The sequence below is a fragment of the Porites lutea genome, chromosome 8 (genome assembly GCF_958299795.1).
Source record: "Porites lutea chromosome 8, jaPorLute2.1, whole genome shotgun sequence".
NCBI classification, from domain to species: domain Eukaryota; kingdom Metazoa; phylum Cnidaria; class Anthozoa; order Scleractinia; family Poritidae; genus Porites; species Porites lutea.
Window position 1 is genome coordinate 26126134 of NC_133208.1, and position 18590 is coordinate 26144723.

Below are 18590 nucleotides of genomic sequence, written 5' to 3' on the forward strand. Positions count from 1 at the left end.
AGTGATTGATTCATAAAAAAAGATGGTGCATTTACAGCAGTTTTAACTTTGCATTCCTTTTAAAAGGGATGCAAAGTTCTAAACAAGGTATGTGAAAGGGGTAACATTTGTCAATATACGAGGTATACTAAAGGTGAACCTTTTCTGTTAAAAGTGGTATATAAAAGGACAAGGGGTTGGACCTCGGGGCGGAGCCTCCCCGAATAAAGTTGTTGAGTACCCCCCCGGAGTCTGTGGTGGAGAGAGCTGACTGAGAAGAACCGACTAGTCTAGAAATGCACTTGGTCGTTTTTCTAGTAACTACAGCATTTTTTCTCTTGCAGCCGGATGGGACAGATCTCTTCCACTTTGTTGATGGATATTCATCTTGGAAGGCTTACCTCACAAACATGGTGGCAGATGGTACATGGGGTGATCACGTGGTTCTCCGTGGTGCTGCAAAGTACTTTGAAACTTGCATCCAGGTGATCAGCAGTCTGCCGCATCACGATGACATAATGATCTGCCCAGAGTATGATGTTACTGGTAGCAACCGGCTTGTGCTGGGTCACGTGTATGAGTTTCACTATGTTAGTCTTACTCCACATGAAGGATGCTAAAATGTCTAATTACTCTGTAATGTTTAATTTCCAAACTCGACTTAACCTAATTCATGTCATTTGAATCAAGCCACTACACCTTTCATTTGCCACCTTATTTGCTGTTGTTGGCAAGAAACTTCTCTCTCCATATAAACTGAACGCGTCCTTTTAGTCACATGTTTGCAGTTCATCAATGCTATTGTGACGGAATAAATAAGCGTTTAAATATGATTAACTCATAGGAAATTTTTTGTCTGAAAATAATCATACACAGTCCCCCTTAGGTAATATGAAAATCTTCTTATTTATTTTATTCACTCTATTCTATTCTAATAGGATTTAGTTTTTTAAAGATCACATTGCCTGCAGTCGCTCTTAGTAATAGGGAGCTTATGCACGACGACGGCAAGGGCAACGAGAACGGCAAAAAAGCAACAGCTTTAGATCAGGAAAACAACAATTTTGTACGTGCATCACACTTTTTTGCACATTCCTTTGCCGTCGTTTCACGACTACGACGTGAAACTGCCTAATTTCACGTTTTATGGAGGACGTGATCACAAGACAACAATTTTCTTTTTTTTTTTTTCCTGAACTTAGGTTCAATCCTTTAGAATCAACTCCAGAAAGATTCCCCAACGCTTGATAAGTTACCTGAAATAAAATAAGAGTGATGAAGTTTGGAACAGCAAAATTCAATTTTCAGTGACGTTTTCGCTGCCGTTGTCGTCGTTGTTGCTGAAGCTCCCTATTCTAGCAAAATTTCTCAATCCCTAATTTACACATACGTCGCGGAGATGAACACAAGTAACATTCACAGAGGCAGTTTGGTCACCCTGTTGTTGCGAACATCCTAACAAAATGCCTGTACTAATGATCACCTGGTTACTGTGTGTGCGCATGTTGCTGGTGATCATGTTTGCGGCGTGTGTATAGTATAAACTGGGCCTCACCGTTTAGAACTGTATACAAGTCAGAGGTTATTCCAGCATTTTCAATAGCATTTAGTTATTAAGGACAAGCCTTGCCTTAGCGGTTCCTGATCTATAGTCTCTGAAATATTCAGTTTCAGGTAAAATATTTAAGTTATATAGAATTTGTTCCTGAAGTACAATTTCTTTCTTAGGGTATTTGTTTTTTTTTCTGGTCGCTGTATATATGAAGCTTTAGTTTTGTTAGTAAAGGATCATTCCTATCTCAAGATTGCCCTTACCAGTCTCATTGAATATATGTGTAACTCAATATAATTTTTAAGTAAGGAATCGGTTTTGCATGAGGTTGCTTCTTATTAATTTATGAATATTAACTTTTTGAACCGTTAAAATAGCTGTTTTATAGAACCATATTGGTAGAATCTGAATTTGCGTAAGTGTGTTCCTTGTCGTTCTTTGTGTATTTTTAAAAGCTGTTTATTGAGATAAATCTAGTAGTATAGATTGTGATGAAAGAAGTCTGGTTTAAAACATTTGGCTTAGTGAGTTAGAATCGTTTTAAAGTTGGGTAGTAAATTTTTCGGGTAGTTTATTAAGCGACCATTTGCCAAAATTAAGTTACCTCCCTGGCTCTGAATTTTGAGTGGTCTCTCTGAGGAGATCCACACCGGCTTCCACCGTTTTACGAAACTCGGTCAGATATTTTATAAATAAATATATTTTAATAAAAATAAAACTTTCCAAGCTGAAATCTGGCCAATATCCTGTCTGATTGACTCAGAAACCCAGAAAAGGGGACTTTGGAGAGTTAAAATCTAAAAAATTTCCCAAGGGAGAGCATGAACCGGACCCCCCCCACTTAGAAGCTTGCACCTTCGGGGCTCGTTTAGGAAATCGGTCAGTATCTATCCTAGATCCGCACCTGGGACACATAATCTGGCACATGTTTTTCGTTGCATTGATTATGGCACAAAAGAGAGACTTCAAAACCAATCTTTCTATTTAAATAATTTAGGATAGACAACGCAGAGGCTTTTTCAGAAAGGCTCAAGATGTAAGCAGGCGTTCAAGGAGAGCTTGATTCAGTGAACACTCCTTTCTCTTTTTATATTAAAAATGAAGAGACTGTTTTAAGCGAAATTTCGTGCTTGGAATCATAGGAAGATGCAGAAGCTGAACGGGCAACGTGCAGAAATAAGGAAGGGGATGAGGAGTCCTTTCCGTGTCTGCACTGCTCTCGTCATCTTCCCGTTTTTGAAGAATTGACTTTTCTTAGGGATGGACCATTTAAAAAGTGACGAGTGTGGTGGGGGGGGAGGGGGTAGGGAGGGAAGGGAAATTTTCAGTTTACACGATCATAATTTTTCCCATCGCCATAAGCATAAATACTTTCATTCGGGTGTGGAAATAGTCATTTCTCTCGTTGTTGTTGTGGCTTTTTGGGAATATACACATAATTACTTAATTACTTTACAGGGTGTTAAAAATCACAGTTTACATGGTGTTAAGTTTTTTCCATACAAATACATGTGATACAGACCCATCTCTCTATTGTGCGTTGTATCGAAAGTATTAGAACGATGCATATTCAAGTACTTCAAGGATTTTCTTCGTCCTTTGTTTGACAATTTACAACATGGTTTCCTTCAGGGTCGATCTACAGTCACCTAGCTTCTGGCGTTTTACCACGAGATTGGCCAGTCTCTAGATAAAGGCTTGCAGTCGGACATTGTGTATTTGGATCTCGCAAAGGCTTTCGACAGTGTCTCCCACCAAAGGCTGCTTCTGAAACTCTCCCGGTACGGAGTCAGCGGGAAACTTCTGCAGTGGTTTGAGAGCTATCTGGGTGGACGCGGTCAGCAGTGCCTGGTCCACGGTTTCACTTCTAGTCGTTCTCCAGTTCCATCAGGAGTCACTTAGGGCAGTATCCTCGGTCCTCTGCTGTTTTTAGTTTATGTGAACGATCTCCCGCCTGTGATACAGAATCGTATCGCACCCTTCGCTTATGACTCAAAATGTTCCAGTGTCATTGAAAGTCTACAAGATTGTGAGTCTCTCCAAAGGGACCTGGACAGTCTGCATGGCTGGAGCGATAATTGGCACCTAAAGTTTAACCCCTCTAAATGTGAGGTACTAACCGTCACACGTAAGCGCCACCCATTTCGCTATGATTACAAGTTGAACAACAATTGACTTAAACACGTCACTCAAGTAAAAGACCTCGGAGTGACTATCTCGCCGGACCTCAAATGGGACACTCACATTAACATTATCTTAGCTAAGGCCATAGGATGCTCGCATTTTTGCGCCGCAATAGTGTTACGTCATTCACTACAGACCATAGGAAATTACTACATCTCACGTTTGTAAGACGATATATTGGCTATGCTAGCGAGGTATGGGCTCCCAGTACGATCGGTAGTATAGCAAAAATATAGAGAGTCTTCAACGCAGGGCAACAAAATTCATCTTAAACACGCACTGGCAAGAGGCTATTTCTCATCATGAGCGCCTTTCTCTCCTCAATCTGCTACCGTTAACATACTGGCATGAAGTGAAAGACTTACGTTTCTATTTCAAGTGTCGCGCTGGCCACTACACCTTACCCATAGCTGATTATGTCAAGCCTAAAGGCACTCGTCTCACTCACCATAGCTCTGATCAAGACGTACTAATTCCCAAGTGCCGTACAACGCTCTTTCAATTTAGTTACTTTAATCGTATTGCTAAACTCTGGAATACGTTACCTGTATCCAATCGTACTCTTAGTTCTCTTAATCAGTTTAAATATCACTTACTCTAACGCTATTCGGCTGCTTTTCGTACAAACTATGACGTCACTAACTTTAACACCTGGAAGTCTATCTGCTGCAAATGCAGTAGGTCACGTAATCTTCTATTAGGTGGTAACAGCTGCTACTAAGACTTTTTATCGGCTGCGGGAGGGATTCATTCTTATCGTTTTTACAAATGAGATTTATACTTTTTATCATGTTTAATGTTTTCATAGTTAGTATTTGTGTATTTTCCGTATAATGATGGCACACTTAATTTGGAGCCTCGCTCTGTTGTGTGTCCCGCACCTTCGTCCCTCGTTTTTGTGTCTTGTTCAAATGTATTTTTTTCCCCTAGTCTTTTTTAGCATTCTAATCATGATAAAAGCGATTAAATAATAAATAATAATAATAATGATAAGAAATGATAAGACGCGAAAGGGCTTTATTGTGACGCTACGTGCAATGCACGTAGAGCTGGTCAACTTGGTATAAACCCACCATCAACTCAACGATCCCACTCCCGCCTCGCTGCATTACAACCAATCTGGACATTCAATCAACGGTTTGCGTCTCACAGTGACTCCTCTTATGAACTCATGCGCAGCAAACGTGACTCAGTCAGCTCACTTGATGGGTTAGCATTCGATAACATAGAGTGAAGCCAGATTGGACACCTTATGAATTTTACACAACGAATTATTTTCATAACAAAACGAGACTGGAACGTAGAATGAGGCTAGAATAGCTAAAGAAACTAAAACTACAGAGCGCCAGTTATGGAGAGAACACAGTAGAGAGTTAAGCACTGATCTGCAGTGATTAGGGTTAAGCACTGAACTGAAAACGGTTAGCTTTCAAATATTGTAATGGGGCAAAAGAACATGTATATTTTAAAAATTTCTGGATTTGGCAGCTAGTCCCCGATGGTGTAGTGGATATGGATGTAGGCTATAAAGCAAGTGACCCGGGTTCAAAGCATCACAGTGGAGTTTTTCTATCTTATTTTATATTACCAGAAGCATATATGCTTCTGATAATTACACAGTAAAGTTGGACTTAAGTTGTTCTTCATGCAATTTTACTGAAAGAAACAATCTCACTTCAGCCTATGGTACCTAATGCTAACCCACTTGATGGATCAATTTAGGTTTCTGGGAAACTGCCCACCTACCCCTCCCCTAAGCCATCATTTTGCCCGAAGTGAGGAGTGAGTGTTAATGTTAGCTTAGGGGAGGGGTAAGTGGGCAGTTTCGATTCCCAAGAACCTTAATTGATCCCACTTGATAAACAAAGGGAAAACAATGTTTCGTCAAGGGATAAACGAGGCGAAGATTCATAATATATGACATATCCACCCTCGTCACCTCAGCCTGTTGCAGGCGTTGCAGGTCAGTGGGGAGCGAGTAAAATTGTACACGGGGGAGCGTGGCGGGTGAGAGCGAGGGAACGCCTGTAAACGTTCTTAACAAAGGGTTCTTCTGTTATACTGTATTCCAGTATACCCTCTTATTGGTCGATTATTACACCTTCTGTTAACACTCGAGCACTGGTGACATTGACATTCGGAAGTCAGCCAAGCGTGGTCATTGCACGCGTGCTGAACAAGAATGCTGTACAATGACAGACTAGAAACAATAGACAACTCCTAAAGCACAAACTCAGCCAAAACGCTAAAAATCTTCAATGTTTACTCAAGTTTGGGCTTATAGTAGATAATGTCACAGTTTTTCAATCACAATGAAATTCAGAGTTCGGGTAGTTAGTTAATCAATTGTGGCCCTGAAAAAATTTGAAGGAAAAAAAACTACGAATTTTTAAGAAAATGCTTTTTTCGTGAGAAGGACTCTTAAACGCTGACAAACGTCAACAAATAGCGAAAACTATAATTTCTATATGTTTGCTTTGCTCGAAATCGCGCGCATTTACAAGGCCCTAAAGCGTTTTGCTGACTTCCAAAGACCCATCTGTTATAACGATGCCCAAAATAAAGAGATGAATCTCATAGTTTATTAGATATAATCCGTGTAAAGTTTGCTTATCATTTTCGCATAAATTATGACCTAAATTTGGAAACCGTTGAATTTCTCGAATTGGGTCTTTGCGATTTTGGTGAAACTCTGTTCAGCGCAAGGCACTAATGCGCACTGTGTGTAGCCGAGAGATTTTCACGAAAAAATGCCGGCAACAGCAGATTTTCGACTCAGACCTCAAAGGGGCGTGGCATTATAACCACGTGACATTTACTCCGATCGCCAAAAATTTTATGTTATATTGTAGATTGATCTATATGTTATCCATTCTATGTGTTAGACTTACGATAAAAGTAAAGGTGGGGATACCAGAGAGCTTCAAAGTAGGATGGTACCCCCCCCCCCCAAAAAAAAAAAAACTGGGTCGAGTCACCTTAAGTAGAAACAGTAGCGTTAGGGAATAAAATTGGAAGAAGCTAGTTGACACAATAATTAGATACTGCTTTATTAAGTGGAGTAACATGATATGAGCAGAAATATATTTCGGCAGTTTGATAATTCTCTTGGAAGTTAATAAATGTTAGGCTATCAATCTTGACGTTACATGAAGCATAATTTAATTGCAGATGTTGTAAAGCCGAGGTGATTTCTTAAAATTGTTTGAGAAAATTTTGTAGTAAACAATTTGCGTTTTTTTAAAGTACGAATTGTAAAAGGGCCAAAGACCAACATCTTCACGTGCAAATTGTGTGCATGAGTTATTTTTATAATTCTGTTTACTCGATTACTGTGTGATAACTCGAATTCCCTCACGTACGAACCACGAAAGGCGGCAAAGTCCAACACTTTCACATGCCAGTTGTGTGACTGTACATCTCATGCAGATTGGCTTTTCACAATAATAATAGTAACTTGAACGTGCATATGAAGACCTGTTTCGTTTTGTAACCAATGCCTTAAAAGAGGCTCTTGTCTTTTAAGAAGCAATAGCTTTTAAAACGAAAAGAAATAAGTTGTCGGAGTTAAACACTGTTTCACTGAGTAGAATCGCACGTGAAAACCTCGTGAATTGTGATGATGCAACCATATACCACAATGATAAAAATCCTGGTATTTCATAACTACTCGAATTCAATGAGTCACATTTTGGCTGAAGAAACTCCGAGGAAACCTTAGAGTTGTCCTTCTAATCAACGTTTGGTGAGTAGATATATATTTTACTTTAACAATTTGTTTAACTTGCATCAAATGTAACAGGGAAAGACAGAGGAAAGTCAATATATAGCATGAGGATCGACGCAGCTGAGCGTTTCGCGTTTTCATTTATGCACGGCAATACTCAATTTCGCACAAAAACCCAGTCTACATTTAGGACGAAAAAGGTAGATTCATCACTCTTGGTAAGGTTACACTGAAGCAGTAAAGTTACACTGAAGCATTCAAAATAGCTCATGCACGTTTAACGTGCCTATGTTTCTTTTAGACCAAGAAGAAGGTTTGTTTTCCAAACCAAAATATCGGGCAAATTTGTTGAAATATATTTTTTGTTTTACCCTTTTGTTTACTTTTTTGTCGCTTTGCCGTAAGGATCAGTTTGCCGTCTCTATATCTTGCACTAATGTTGTTAATTTACTGATCCAGGTCTTCAACTGAGAGTTCAATTCCTGCACCACTCAATCAAAGTTGTTTGTCGCTATGGTCTTCTTGCTATTATTATAAAAACAACTCAGTAGCTGGACAGCAAGCAAACCAGTCGGCCTTGAAAAGAAAGGAAGTTGTCAATAGAATTAGGTAAACTCTTTCTTTTAATTTTCTTGTCCCCCTGTTAGTACTTTGCCAGCATGACGTTTGTGTTCGCTGTTCAGTACTTTTTCAGTTATTACTGTGGTTGTAATTTAGCCCCAGTTTAAACTGACTCAGCTTATTCTGGGCTTTGGCCGGAGACTTACAGACCTAAAGGGTTGTTTCCGTTTTGCCGGGAACCGAGTTTAAAGGACGAAAAATTAAGGCAGTATCGGGGGCGATCACCGTAGCGAGTTCAACGACAAACGCGTGGGTGGGTACTCGACCAATATTAGGGTATAGGTGAGCCACTGAGGGTTTGACCCTGACCCTGTTTAGGACAAAACTTCCTAAAATACAAACCCTGTTTAGGACAACACCCTCAATTTTATTAGCCTGTTTAGGACAAAGGACAAAATGAACGCAGTCTTGTATGAGAGCACGGTACGTCATAGTCATTACTTTTGTGTACTTGGAGAACGAAAAAAAATTCAACCAGCAAATCAAATCAATCGTGCAGGAAATACCCTGTTGCCAAACTCTCACGAAATCATATACCCTTTGGGACAGGGAGGTGATAAACCATACCCTGTCCAGCGGCACATCCTCGTAGTGTACAGGCTATATAAGGGAGTGCCATGCAACCCGGGTAAGGAACCAGCCAAAACGATTTTCAGAAGCAGGAGGATCAGTCATGTTCTGGGTATCCCTACCGGGCCTACCAGGGGATACCGGCCTAAATCACTGTGATCGTAGCACACAACGCAGAAAGTGAGTTTTGTTGAGGTAGCTCTTTTTTCTAATTTCATAGTCTTTTCAAGAAGACATTATTTCTGCCTTGTCTAGGCAGGGAAACTTCACACAGTTGTCCGCAGCCTGTCGGTACAGCCGCATCGGCTCCCCTCAAAACAAAGAAAGCTCAAATTTAGCAACGACAGCAGCGACGGCAGCGAAAACGTCTTTTTTAAAAATGAATTCGCTTTCTTTCAAACTTTGTCGCGTTTATTCCAGCTCGCTTAAAATGTCAAATGTAAGAGTGAACCAAGTTCCTGGAGCCGGTTAAATTATTGGGGGAAGCGGGGGGGGGATGGTGGTTATTTTAAGAGTGCAAGATTTTTGTTTTGTACATGTAATTAAGGTGGAAATCTTTTTTTTTTCCCCGAGGGCATATATATTTTTCGGCCAGAGTCCTCAGGAATATTATTTTGTTATTAATAATTTCCCGGGGAAAATGTTTTTTTTTTGCTTTTGCCCCACCCGTCCCTTCACTTTTCTACTGGTCCATCCCTAAACCAATTACTTTTTTGATGTTGTCAGTGCCGTCGCCGCCGTTTCCGCTAAACTGCCTCCCTAAAATCAATCAAGGAAAGTGAGAAAGCGAGAGAATCGCTCTCCCCGATTTTTTTTAAGGGTAGGGGGCGGCTGATAGCCTACTTTGCAGCCGGACTTGTCACTCGGACGTTTCGAAACGTCGTTAGTGGCGAGGGGCGAGGAGAGATGGCTGTATTCGTAGGTTATCTTTGGTCAAGTAATCGGCTCCTGCTTTGGTAGAGAATATAGGGGTATTTGATCTCGTACCCAGATCTCACTCTGTCTTACGGGAGATCTGGTATGACGACTAGGCGGCAACACAGCCCCAGTGGGGGTGGGGTACTACCTATAATGGCATATGCGCCGGGGGAGGCTCCACCCGAAAGGGTTTTTTTTTTTTTAGGCAATGGGGTATTATGCATGAAAGGGTAGGATTTTACTCGTTGAAATATGTGAAAGGGTAAGGAAATCTGTCACTTCAGTCTGTAAAAAAAATCAAAAGGGCTGAAAGATGTATTTTATGGCTGTGAAAAAGTCGAGAAAACAAGTTCTGGTTTCTGATTTATTCATATTCAAAAGACGGTGCATTTACAGGGACACAGAAACTACGGTAATACTCAGTGAATTTACCTGTAAAATAGTGTTTACAAAAAAAAAAACAGTCGCATAGGGAAACCTTCTAATGCCTTAGCCTGCGTAGCAGGCGCTTGGAAGTAGTGGGCTGAAGAAAAAACGGTGTTCACCCCTCGCGTGTCTCCCTCGCGCGCGCCCGTTATCTCTTTCGCGCACTACTTCCTGGCTACTAATGTCTTTGATAAATTAGATATCTTGGGCTTACCTATTCGAAAGGGGAAAGCTTTTCAGCACACAGAGCGGAAAAAACAAGCAAACAAACAAACAATTTTGCAGGAATTTTGCAATGTCACGAGGGGAAACCCAGATCACTAGTGATCTAGGTATCGCCCGGATGGATACCTTTACCAGGGGATACCCAAAACACTAACGTCATATGAGATATCAATAGTGATTTGGTACGGGGATCGGGAGTCTACGGGGAGGGTTACGCTGGGTATCCCCCCCGGTCTTCTCTCCCGGCAGCTCCCGGCTTAAGCTCCCGGCAGGCAGGCAGGCTTAGCACTCGGGAGAGAGACCCTGGGAACAAGCTTGTCAGAAGAATGTCTGGAGCTGAGCCAGCAGCCAGAGGATCCTGAGAGCAAAGTAGGGTGTGTATTTTCGCCATAAACAAGAGGATATTCAAAAGGTTTCTTCTTTAGATCAGTAGACGTGTCTCTGTAAAGGTAAGTTTGATACTGAATACGTTCTTTTCACACCACACGCGCTGCCTGTTAAATAGAGTCACTACTAAAAAAGCATTCTTTAGTAAGCCCGGAAGTTCTGAACGTTTCATTACGATCAAAAATAATCTTTAGTTTAATGACGCTGCAGAAGTCTCAGTCTAAAAGAGTGTGTACCAAAGTGCGTTTTCAAGTTTTTAGAACGCAGAACCATGCTGCTGTGAGTAGTTAGCACGCTAGCGCACTTGTCATTGCAAACGGTTGGTCAGCTTAATAACGTACGACTCAGTCAATTATAAGCATGCTCATCCCCCATCCCGGGAATTTGTCATATTTTTTTTGGCCAGGCGGTTCATACAAAAACCCCATGGTGTGGCTTAAAAAAGTGTGCAAATGTCCCACCCACCTAAAGTCCATTTTCCAGTAAATAAGCTGCAAATGCCATATTTGTTTTATTCAAAAGGGACTCTATAGACTGTTTCACATGACGTAACGGCGGCCATATTGGTGTCCTAAAACAATGAAACGGCGGGCATGTTGGTGTCCCAAACCAGTCCTGTGGGAGTTGAACTCTTTTCTTATGCAAACGCTTTCTTTTAATTGTTCCGATAAATTTGCACAGATGTTGGCCACGTGAGTAAAAATGCTCTATAAATGACATTCAAGTGCATTAATGAGCTTGCATGTGATTACCTTGCCTGTAATTTTCTTAAGCGATCAGATATCCACACCAAGAAAAAACCAGGTCTTGTAATAACCTAAACATCCCCAAGTAAAGAACAACCAGTGGCCAGCGCTCTTTCACTAGACTCTGACCTCAAAGGCAAAGACATATCTTAGTAAATTCAAGAAAGACATCAAACTAGGTTGCCTAGCAACCTGAAGCATATCACACTGCAGCACCCGCTACACTGTCATTTTGTTGCTTTCCTTATCATATTTATCATTTAGTCAGTCAATCGCATCATAGTTTGTTAGTATTAGCATTAATATTTTTATCCTTTATATTTGTAAATAGTCGTGGAATTAGCCCTCTTGGAATCGGAACTTCTATTATGTATAGGAAATCTGTAATAATCTGATCAGAATGTTTTTCTAGGCCTTCTGTCTCAACCATTCGCTTACAAAGAAAGTGTCTTTTCCTTTAAACTCTTCAAATGATGCTTTGATTCAGGGCTCAAAGTTTAAATTTGAGTTTTGGAGCACTTGTGCTACCAGATGTAAATGTTTATGCGCAGTGCCGAAATTTTAGGCACACAGCTGAAAATTTTAGGAGCACAGCTTATAATGTTGGGCGCATCTGTTTCAAAAGAAAAAGTAAAACGCTTAACAGTGCCACGTTTATTTGTCATCTTCAGTTTGTCACCTTTACTTCAGTCCTGTGATTGATAAAACACAGCCGATTTGCTACACAGTAATACCGTTGTGATTTTTAATTTTAATTTCCCTTTTTGACAGTACAGTTGTGACTAAAGAAAACTTACACTTGAAAAACAATTCAAAACTGACAACAATGAGTGTGTCGAATGAGAATGAAAATTAATCTTTAATGAATTTGTTAAATGCGTAATGACTTACATGTAACTGGAATATGACTTAAAAAACTTTCTTACCTGGAAAAAAAGGCTCTTAATCGACCCGCACTGTTTTTGTTTTGATTGACGTTATAAAAACTGAACGTTCGACATTTGAACAATTATCTCAGATTTGACAGTTGTAAAATTGCTCAAGTTAGAGGACAAATTGAAGTTCATTTTCATTTATTAGGACTTTGATACAAGGCATATAAATTTCATTCGATACATATATATTTCCTGCAGTCTGCATGGATTCCAATGTTTTTCCAAATTTCCACTCTGAGCTCAGTCCGTCAGCACATTTTCTTGCATCCTACTGGGAATGTTTTCCACTTACAAAGTTAAACAAATTTTTATCTGTTAATGTGTAATGTAATAATTGCTTTCAAACTCAAGCAAAACAGTCATATGTGAATAAGAGTTATAAACTTCCCAAAACAACAAGAGCGAGAGAAGATCGAGGTTGGAATGGATGGATTCACAAGTAAAAAAGAACCCTGAGAATGAGCTTGAACTGATAGGTACCTTATTGTCACTTTTTAATTTTCATCACATTCATCTCTCCTCCTCCTTGCACATGTGTTTAATGAGATACCCACAGATCCTTATGGGAACTATATGGCTGCCATCTTTGGTTCTCAACTCCCTTAGTTTATGCAACTGGAGTAGTCTTTCTCAGCTTCGACCCATTCTAAAATGGTATCCCTGGTCAGAGAAAATTCAATGTCGATCCGATCCCAGCAATATTTGGCGATAGTCAAAAGTCTCCACCACAGGCTGACTTCCTTTATGTTAAATCCCCCAGATGTGCCTGGCTTTCCCCCATCCAGATAAACATTGATAGCTTCGGTGCATTACTTCTGTAACCATGTTAGGAAGGAATAACCATACTTGGACAGTAATTCTTGTAAATCACACTCTTGCTTTAAACATTTATCAGTAATTTATTACTAGAACCACTTTCATTATAACTGAATGGTAGATGTGTGTGTGAATTATTAACATAACACTTAACACAGGAAATCGCCATGGAATCATGAACTTAGAAATTGCATGAATACAGTATAAATAACATACTTGAGGGTGATTAAGATTAAGATTAAGTCATCTACACAGAGAACATGTATAATTCAGTGGAAAGAATTTTTTTTTTTTTCAAATTTCATGACCTTTACCCTATTTCAAAATAATGCTCAACAGTAAATCTAAGTAAACTTGAATGCATGCACTCATGACTAATCTATGATTACTTAGCTAGTACTAATTTTTTTTACCTTAAATGGAGCAAATCACTGATACTCCACCTGGGACATTCTACCCAGTGGTTAACTGTTGCATTCGACGAAAGGGATGCATACTTTTCCACTCATTTTTTCTCACAGGGTTACAATGTCCTGTAGTTATCATTTTGGATGCCGTATGATTTCATAGTTTGGAGGCAATCTTGGGCTGACTGGCTGGCTGGCACATCATGTCGGTCATGACAAAATAACATTGACCTACAGGAGGTCATCTTCATAGAGTTGATCGAGTTGAATTATAAAAATAATTCACGATGAATGCCTGATGGGAGTGGATGTTAATTAGCAGTTTACTCATTAACTGGATACTCCCCAGTTGTTGTGTGAAAATGGTGGTAAACTTTGATTTCAACTTGTCGGAAACTTACATTGTGTGACTACTATAACTGGGGCCACCTAGACAAATATGTTGACGAGTCAGATTTTATTACAGGGGAATAGTAATACAGTCCGAGAAAGTTAGTTGTCAATCATAATTACCATGAAACCAAATTAACAACATGGATCCAAATCAACCAATTACAACCTACAGATGTGACCTTTTGAACCTGCTGAAGAAAGCACGTGTTTCCCCATGCCAGAGGTACATTAGAGTGTGTTAGACAGAGGCAAAAAACATAAACGATATTACAGTTGTATTTTAGACTTGCAGTGGCCTGTTATTGCAAAGCGTGGTAATTAGTAGTGAAGAAATAGGCCACTTGCACTAAGAGCTCACGTGACCAATGCTTCCTTAATTTAAACAACGAGTTGGAATCTTGCTGATGCCAAAAATTGAGGAGTGCCTGAAAATTATCTTACAACTGAAATTTGAGAGGAAACGCATTTAAGGGAGATATTTTATGGCACTTTGATTTTTCGACAAAGTAGTATGATTTGTATAATGGCCACCATGTTGGAGGGCAAGAGTGACAGCCAAAACTACGTTTTGCTTGTATATTAATTGTTAAACGTTTGATAGCTATGCTCAGATGTGCTGAAAACAATACCACATCTTTTCAACAATTTCCTTGAAGTTTATAAGTACAAAATTTCTGTTCAGAAAGAGGTAATTCACAGGTTTAAAAATCACATTTTGGTCACGTGACCAGCTAGAACTTACTCATTTTGAGAAAATGGTGTGGGTTTGAAAACTAAATCACTATTATTTTGTTTAAGATATGACCCACTTGAATGTTTTTATGAAGGCAAAATCATATAACTTTTATTTTCATAAAAATGATGTCACATGTCCTCTTAGTGCAAATTGCCTATTGCTGGTAGATGACAAAATAACAGCTTGTGTCAAAGAAATATGTCTCCTTGGTGTTGTATGCAAAGTTTTGAATTGGAAAACATTGTCTGGTGCAACATTTTGCTTTCCTGAAAAACGTTCGCTATCAATTGTAATGTTTTACTTCAAGTAACTTATTGTTTTTTTACAAGCTGCTGATTGGCCCACAACTAACTTTCTTGAAATTATGTATTGTTATTTTCCTGTAATCCATTATTGGTCATATATCTATGTGGCCCGAGTTACAGAAGTCAGAATGTAAGGCTATGTGGATAATTTCCAAAAAAGTGAAATGAATAATTTGTGGAAAATTTGACAGAAAGTACAAAATTTGATTATTCAAGACTCCAAAAGATTTCTGTAGAAATTAAAGGTAACTCTCTAGGAAGCTTTCACATTTTGAATTATTCCTGTCCCAGGCAACCAGAAATAAATGTTTTGGGTCAGAAATAAAAGTAAAAATAGTGAATCATATAAAACCTTGGAAGTGCAAGGAAGGTGACAGCTGTATTAATTTATTTTTCACTAGTTAAAAGATAATTCAAAGATGTCAAGTTCGATTTGCCTAAAGCTAGAGATATACTGTATTTATTTGAATAAGCACCCAACCTTGAATTAGCGCCCACCTCGAATAAGCGCCCATCCTAAAGGCGAAAAAATTCAATGAATGCCCATCCTTGAATCACTGCCCACCCCCACCCTGCCTCCCTTCCCCTCATACTCAAACTCAAATAAGTGCCCACCCCCACCCCACCCCCCTTCTGGTCCCTCCCACCCAAAAAACATTAAATAAGTACTAATAAGAGACTTGCCTGAAGATGAAGTTTTCTTCAGAGTATTTTACAGAAACCTTGTAGTCATTATATTTTTCAGTCAAAGGTGTTAGTAAATGTGAAGCGATTTAAAAACTGAATGCACAGGCTAGGTGGATGCAGTGGTATTATTCACCTCTCATTTTTAAGCTGGAGAAGAGGGAGACCAGGCATAGGCTGAGGATTTGAACTAAAAGCATTTTTTTGCATCAAACGCCCTGCCCCGGGGACATTGTAGATGGTCAAAAGAAAACTAATTCTTTACCTCTCCCCCTAAATACGTGGTCAAAGTAATATCTTTCCAGTCTGCTCGGATGCCAATGTCTTTCAGAATTTCCTTTCCGAGTTCCGTCTGTCAGCACATTTTCTTGCATCATGCTGGGAATGTTTTCCACTCCTCGATAAAAGTAAACAAATTAGTTATTAGTTATCACCCCCCCCCCCCCACCCTGCTTATGCAACTGGAGACTGTGGTAACCAGGTGTTTCTCATATCACAGGTCCTCACACCAGCAATTGGCAATAATCAAAAGTGCAGGTCACCACAGCAGGCTGAGTTGTTTATGTCAAATCCGCCAGATGTGCCCAGCTTTCCCCCATCCGGGCAGAGAACATTGAAAGAATGTTTATTTTTTAATTTTTTTTTATAACCCTACTGACAATACCCTACTTTGCTCAATGGTAAAGCTAAGAAAACTTAAATGCACTCGCTAATCTATGATTACTTAAATACCTACTACATGTAATTACGTTAAATGATGCAAATCACTGATCCTCCACCTCGGTTGTCAACAAGGTTGACCAATCGGATACAGGAAAATATCAATACATTCGAAAAAGTTAGTTGTCAAATATAATTGCCGTTATCATGAAACAAAATAAACAACAATGGATTAAAATCACCCAATTACAACCTAGTCAGAGACATGACCTTTTGAACCTGCTGAAGTGTTTCCTGAGAGGTCTGTTACAGTGTGTGATGGAGGCAAAAAACATAAACGGTAGTTGTATTTTTTACTTGCAGTGGCAATGTTATTGCAATGCATGGCAATAGTAGCGAAGAAATTGCGGGTAGATGCAGACAAAACACCAGCTTTTGTCAAAGAAATATGTCTCCTGGACTGTTGTATGCAATGTTTTAAATAGGAAAACATTGTCTGGTGAAACATTTTGCTATCAAAATTAAATTCTGTGCTTTGAGTGACTTATTGTTTTTAAATTATGAGCTGCTGATTGGCCCACAACCAACCTTCTTGAAATTTATTGTTATTTTCCTGTAATCTGATTGGTCAACTTTGTCTGAAGTGCCCTGATTACAGTATAGTAACACTGTAAGGCTATATGTAGATAATTTCCAAAAAAAAGTGAAATGAATAATTCGTGGAATTGACAGCAAGTACAAAATTTCTTCATTCAAGGCTCCAAAAGATTTCTGTAGAAAAGGTAATAATAAGTACTCTTTAGGAAGCTTTCACGTTTTAAATTATTCCTGTCCCAGGCAACCAGAAGTAAATGTTTTATGGGGCAGAAATAAAGTAAAAATAGTGAATCATATAAAACCTTGGAAGCTCGAGAGGTGACAGCTGTATTTATTCTTATTAATTTACAAGATAATTATTCAAAGATGTCGTGTTTGATTTGCCTTAAGTTAATGAGGTAAAATACCTCTTGCAAGTTGATGTTAACGTAGCTCTTAATAACCTCCTGCAGGTATAGATGTTAACCAATAAATGGAATGCCTTTTAAAAAAAGGGAAACAGAAACTTGTACATTATGTAAAGGAGGCTTTAAGTAGATAAATAAAAAAAGGTTTATTTTTAAAAGGAAAGTATTACAGGTTATAAATAACCCATCACACATCGTGCTGGGTAGATAAATAACAAACTTTTTAAGAAAAGATAAGCAGAAAATTATATGTTATTTAACCTTATAATGAAAGCTTTCAATAAAAAGTTTATTCTTAACTAGGATTAATGCCTAAAAGATGAAATATAGATAATTGGTATGTTGTCTTTTATCCGGCTGAATTTTACCCACCATGGCCAACCAAGGTGAAGCCTGGGTTCACATCTCTTAATTCCTTTGTTGCATGAAGAAAGGTTTCTCTTTTCCACCTTTTTGCATGCAACAAAGGAAATAGCAGAAATCTGCATGCAGGCTTGGAGGATGTCACTAACAAAAACTGTTTGCCAAACCTTGTCCTTAATGTTAATAATTAATGGTCTCACTCTGCTGTACAATTGATATTATTGGTACCATTATGTTGTAAAATTTGGGACCTTTCTGCACTAGCAGACAAACTTGGAATTTGAAACTTTGAAACAATTCTAAACTGAAAACTGTATGGTGACAATTTTGTTTTTGTAAAATTGATTCACACTGGAAACTATTTACTATTAACAGGCCGTCGCATCTGTCAACTTAATGGAAAGAATTAAATGGCTTTACAACAAATGATTGATGAGAAAAGGTCATGTTTTCATTTTTTTAGGTGATTTCGTTGCCTTTGAAGATTTCTTCCATCTGGGGACAAACCATCCGCATTTGTAAAGCATTGGTGATGACAGAAAATTTGTCTAAGACAACTTTTTTGCTAGTGCAGATAGGCCCTTGGTCAATGCCAGCTGGTTGTGTGGAGTTGGCCAGGGGACTCAAGCCAATCAGAAACGGAGAAATATTTTGACTAACATAATTAATAATGATGAATAATGTTGTCTTGCAAAGATGTTTAATTTACATGTATACACACTTTCTGAAACTTAAGATTTTTTTTTTCTTTTTGTTCTTTAAAGTTCACCTAAGATACACTGTCAGGGGTGATCAATAAATAACGTTTGTTTGCTAATTACTATTTTTATTATTTTCATTTTAGATTACAAAGAAAGGACAAGGATACTTTTATTTAATAATTTGAAACATGGAGGATTATTCGAGTGCAAAAGTAAAAGCCTATGATGAAGTTATAGGTGGAGTAGTCAAT

At 38.8% G+C, this 18590-nt stretch overlaps 1 protein-coding gene across 1 annotated transcript in view; it reads left to right on the forward strand.

The window, feature by feature from the left end:
* LOC140946661 (uncharacterized) overlaps nt 1-502 on the forward strand; it is a 30473-nt gene extending 29971 nt beyond the window's left edge. Inside the window, exon 9 of the mRNA XM_073395770.1 lies at nt 324-502. Within this exon, the coding sequence (XP_073251871.1) occupies nt 324-355 (32 nt within the window). The 3' untranslated portion in view covers nt 356-502. The remainder of the gene's footprint in view (nt 1-323) is intronic.
* Nucleotides 503-18590: the final 18088 nt, after the last annotated feature.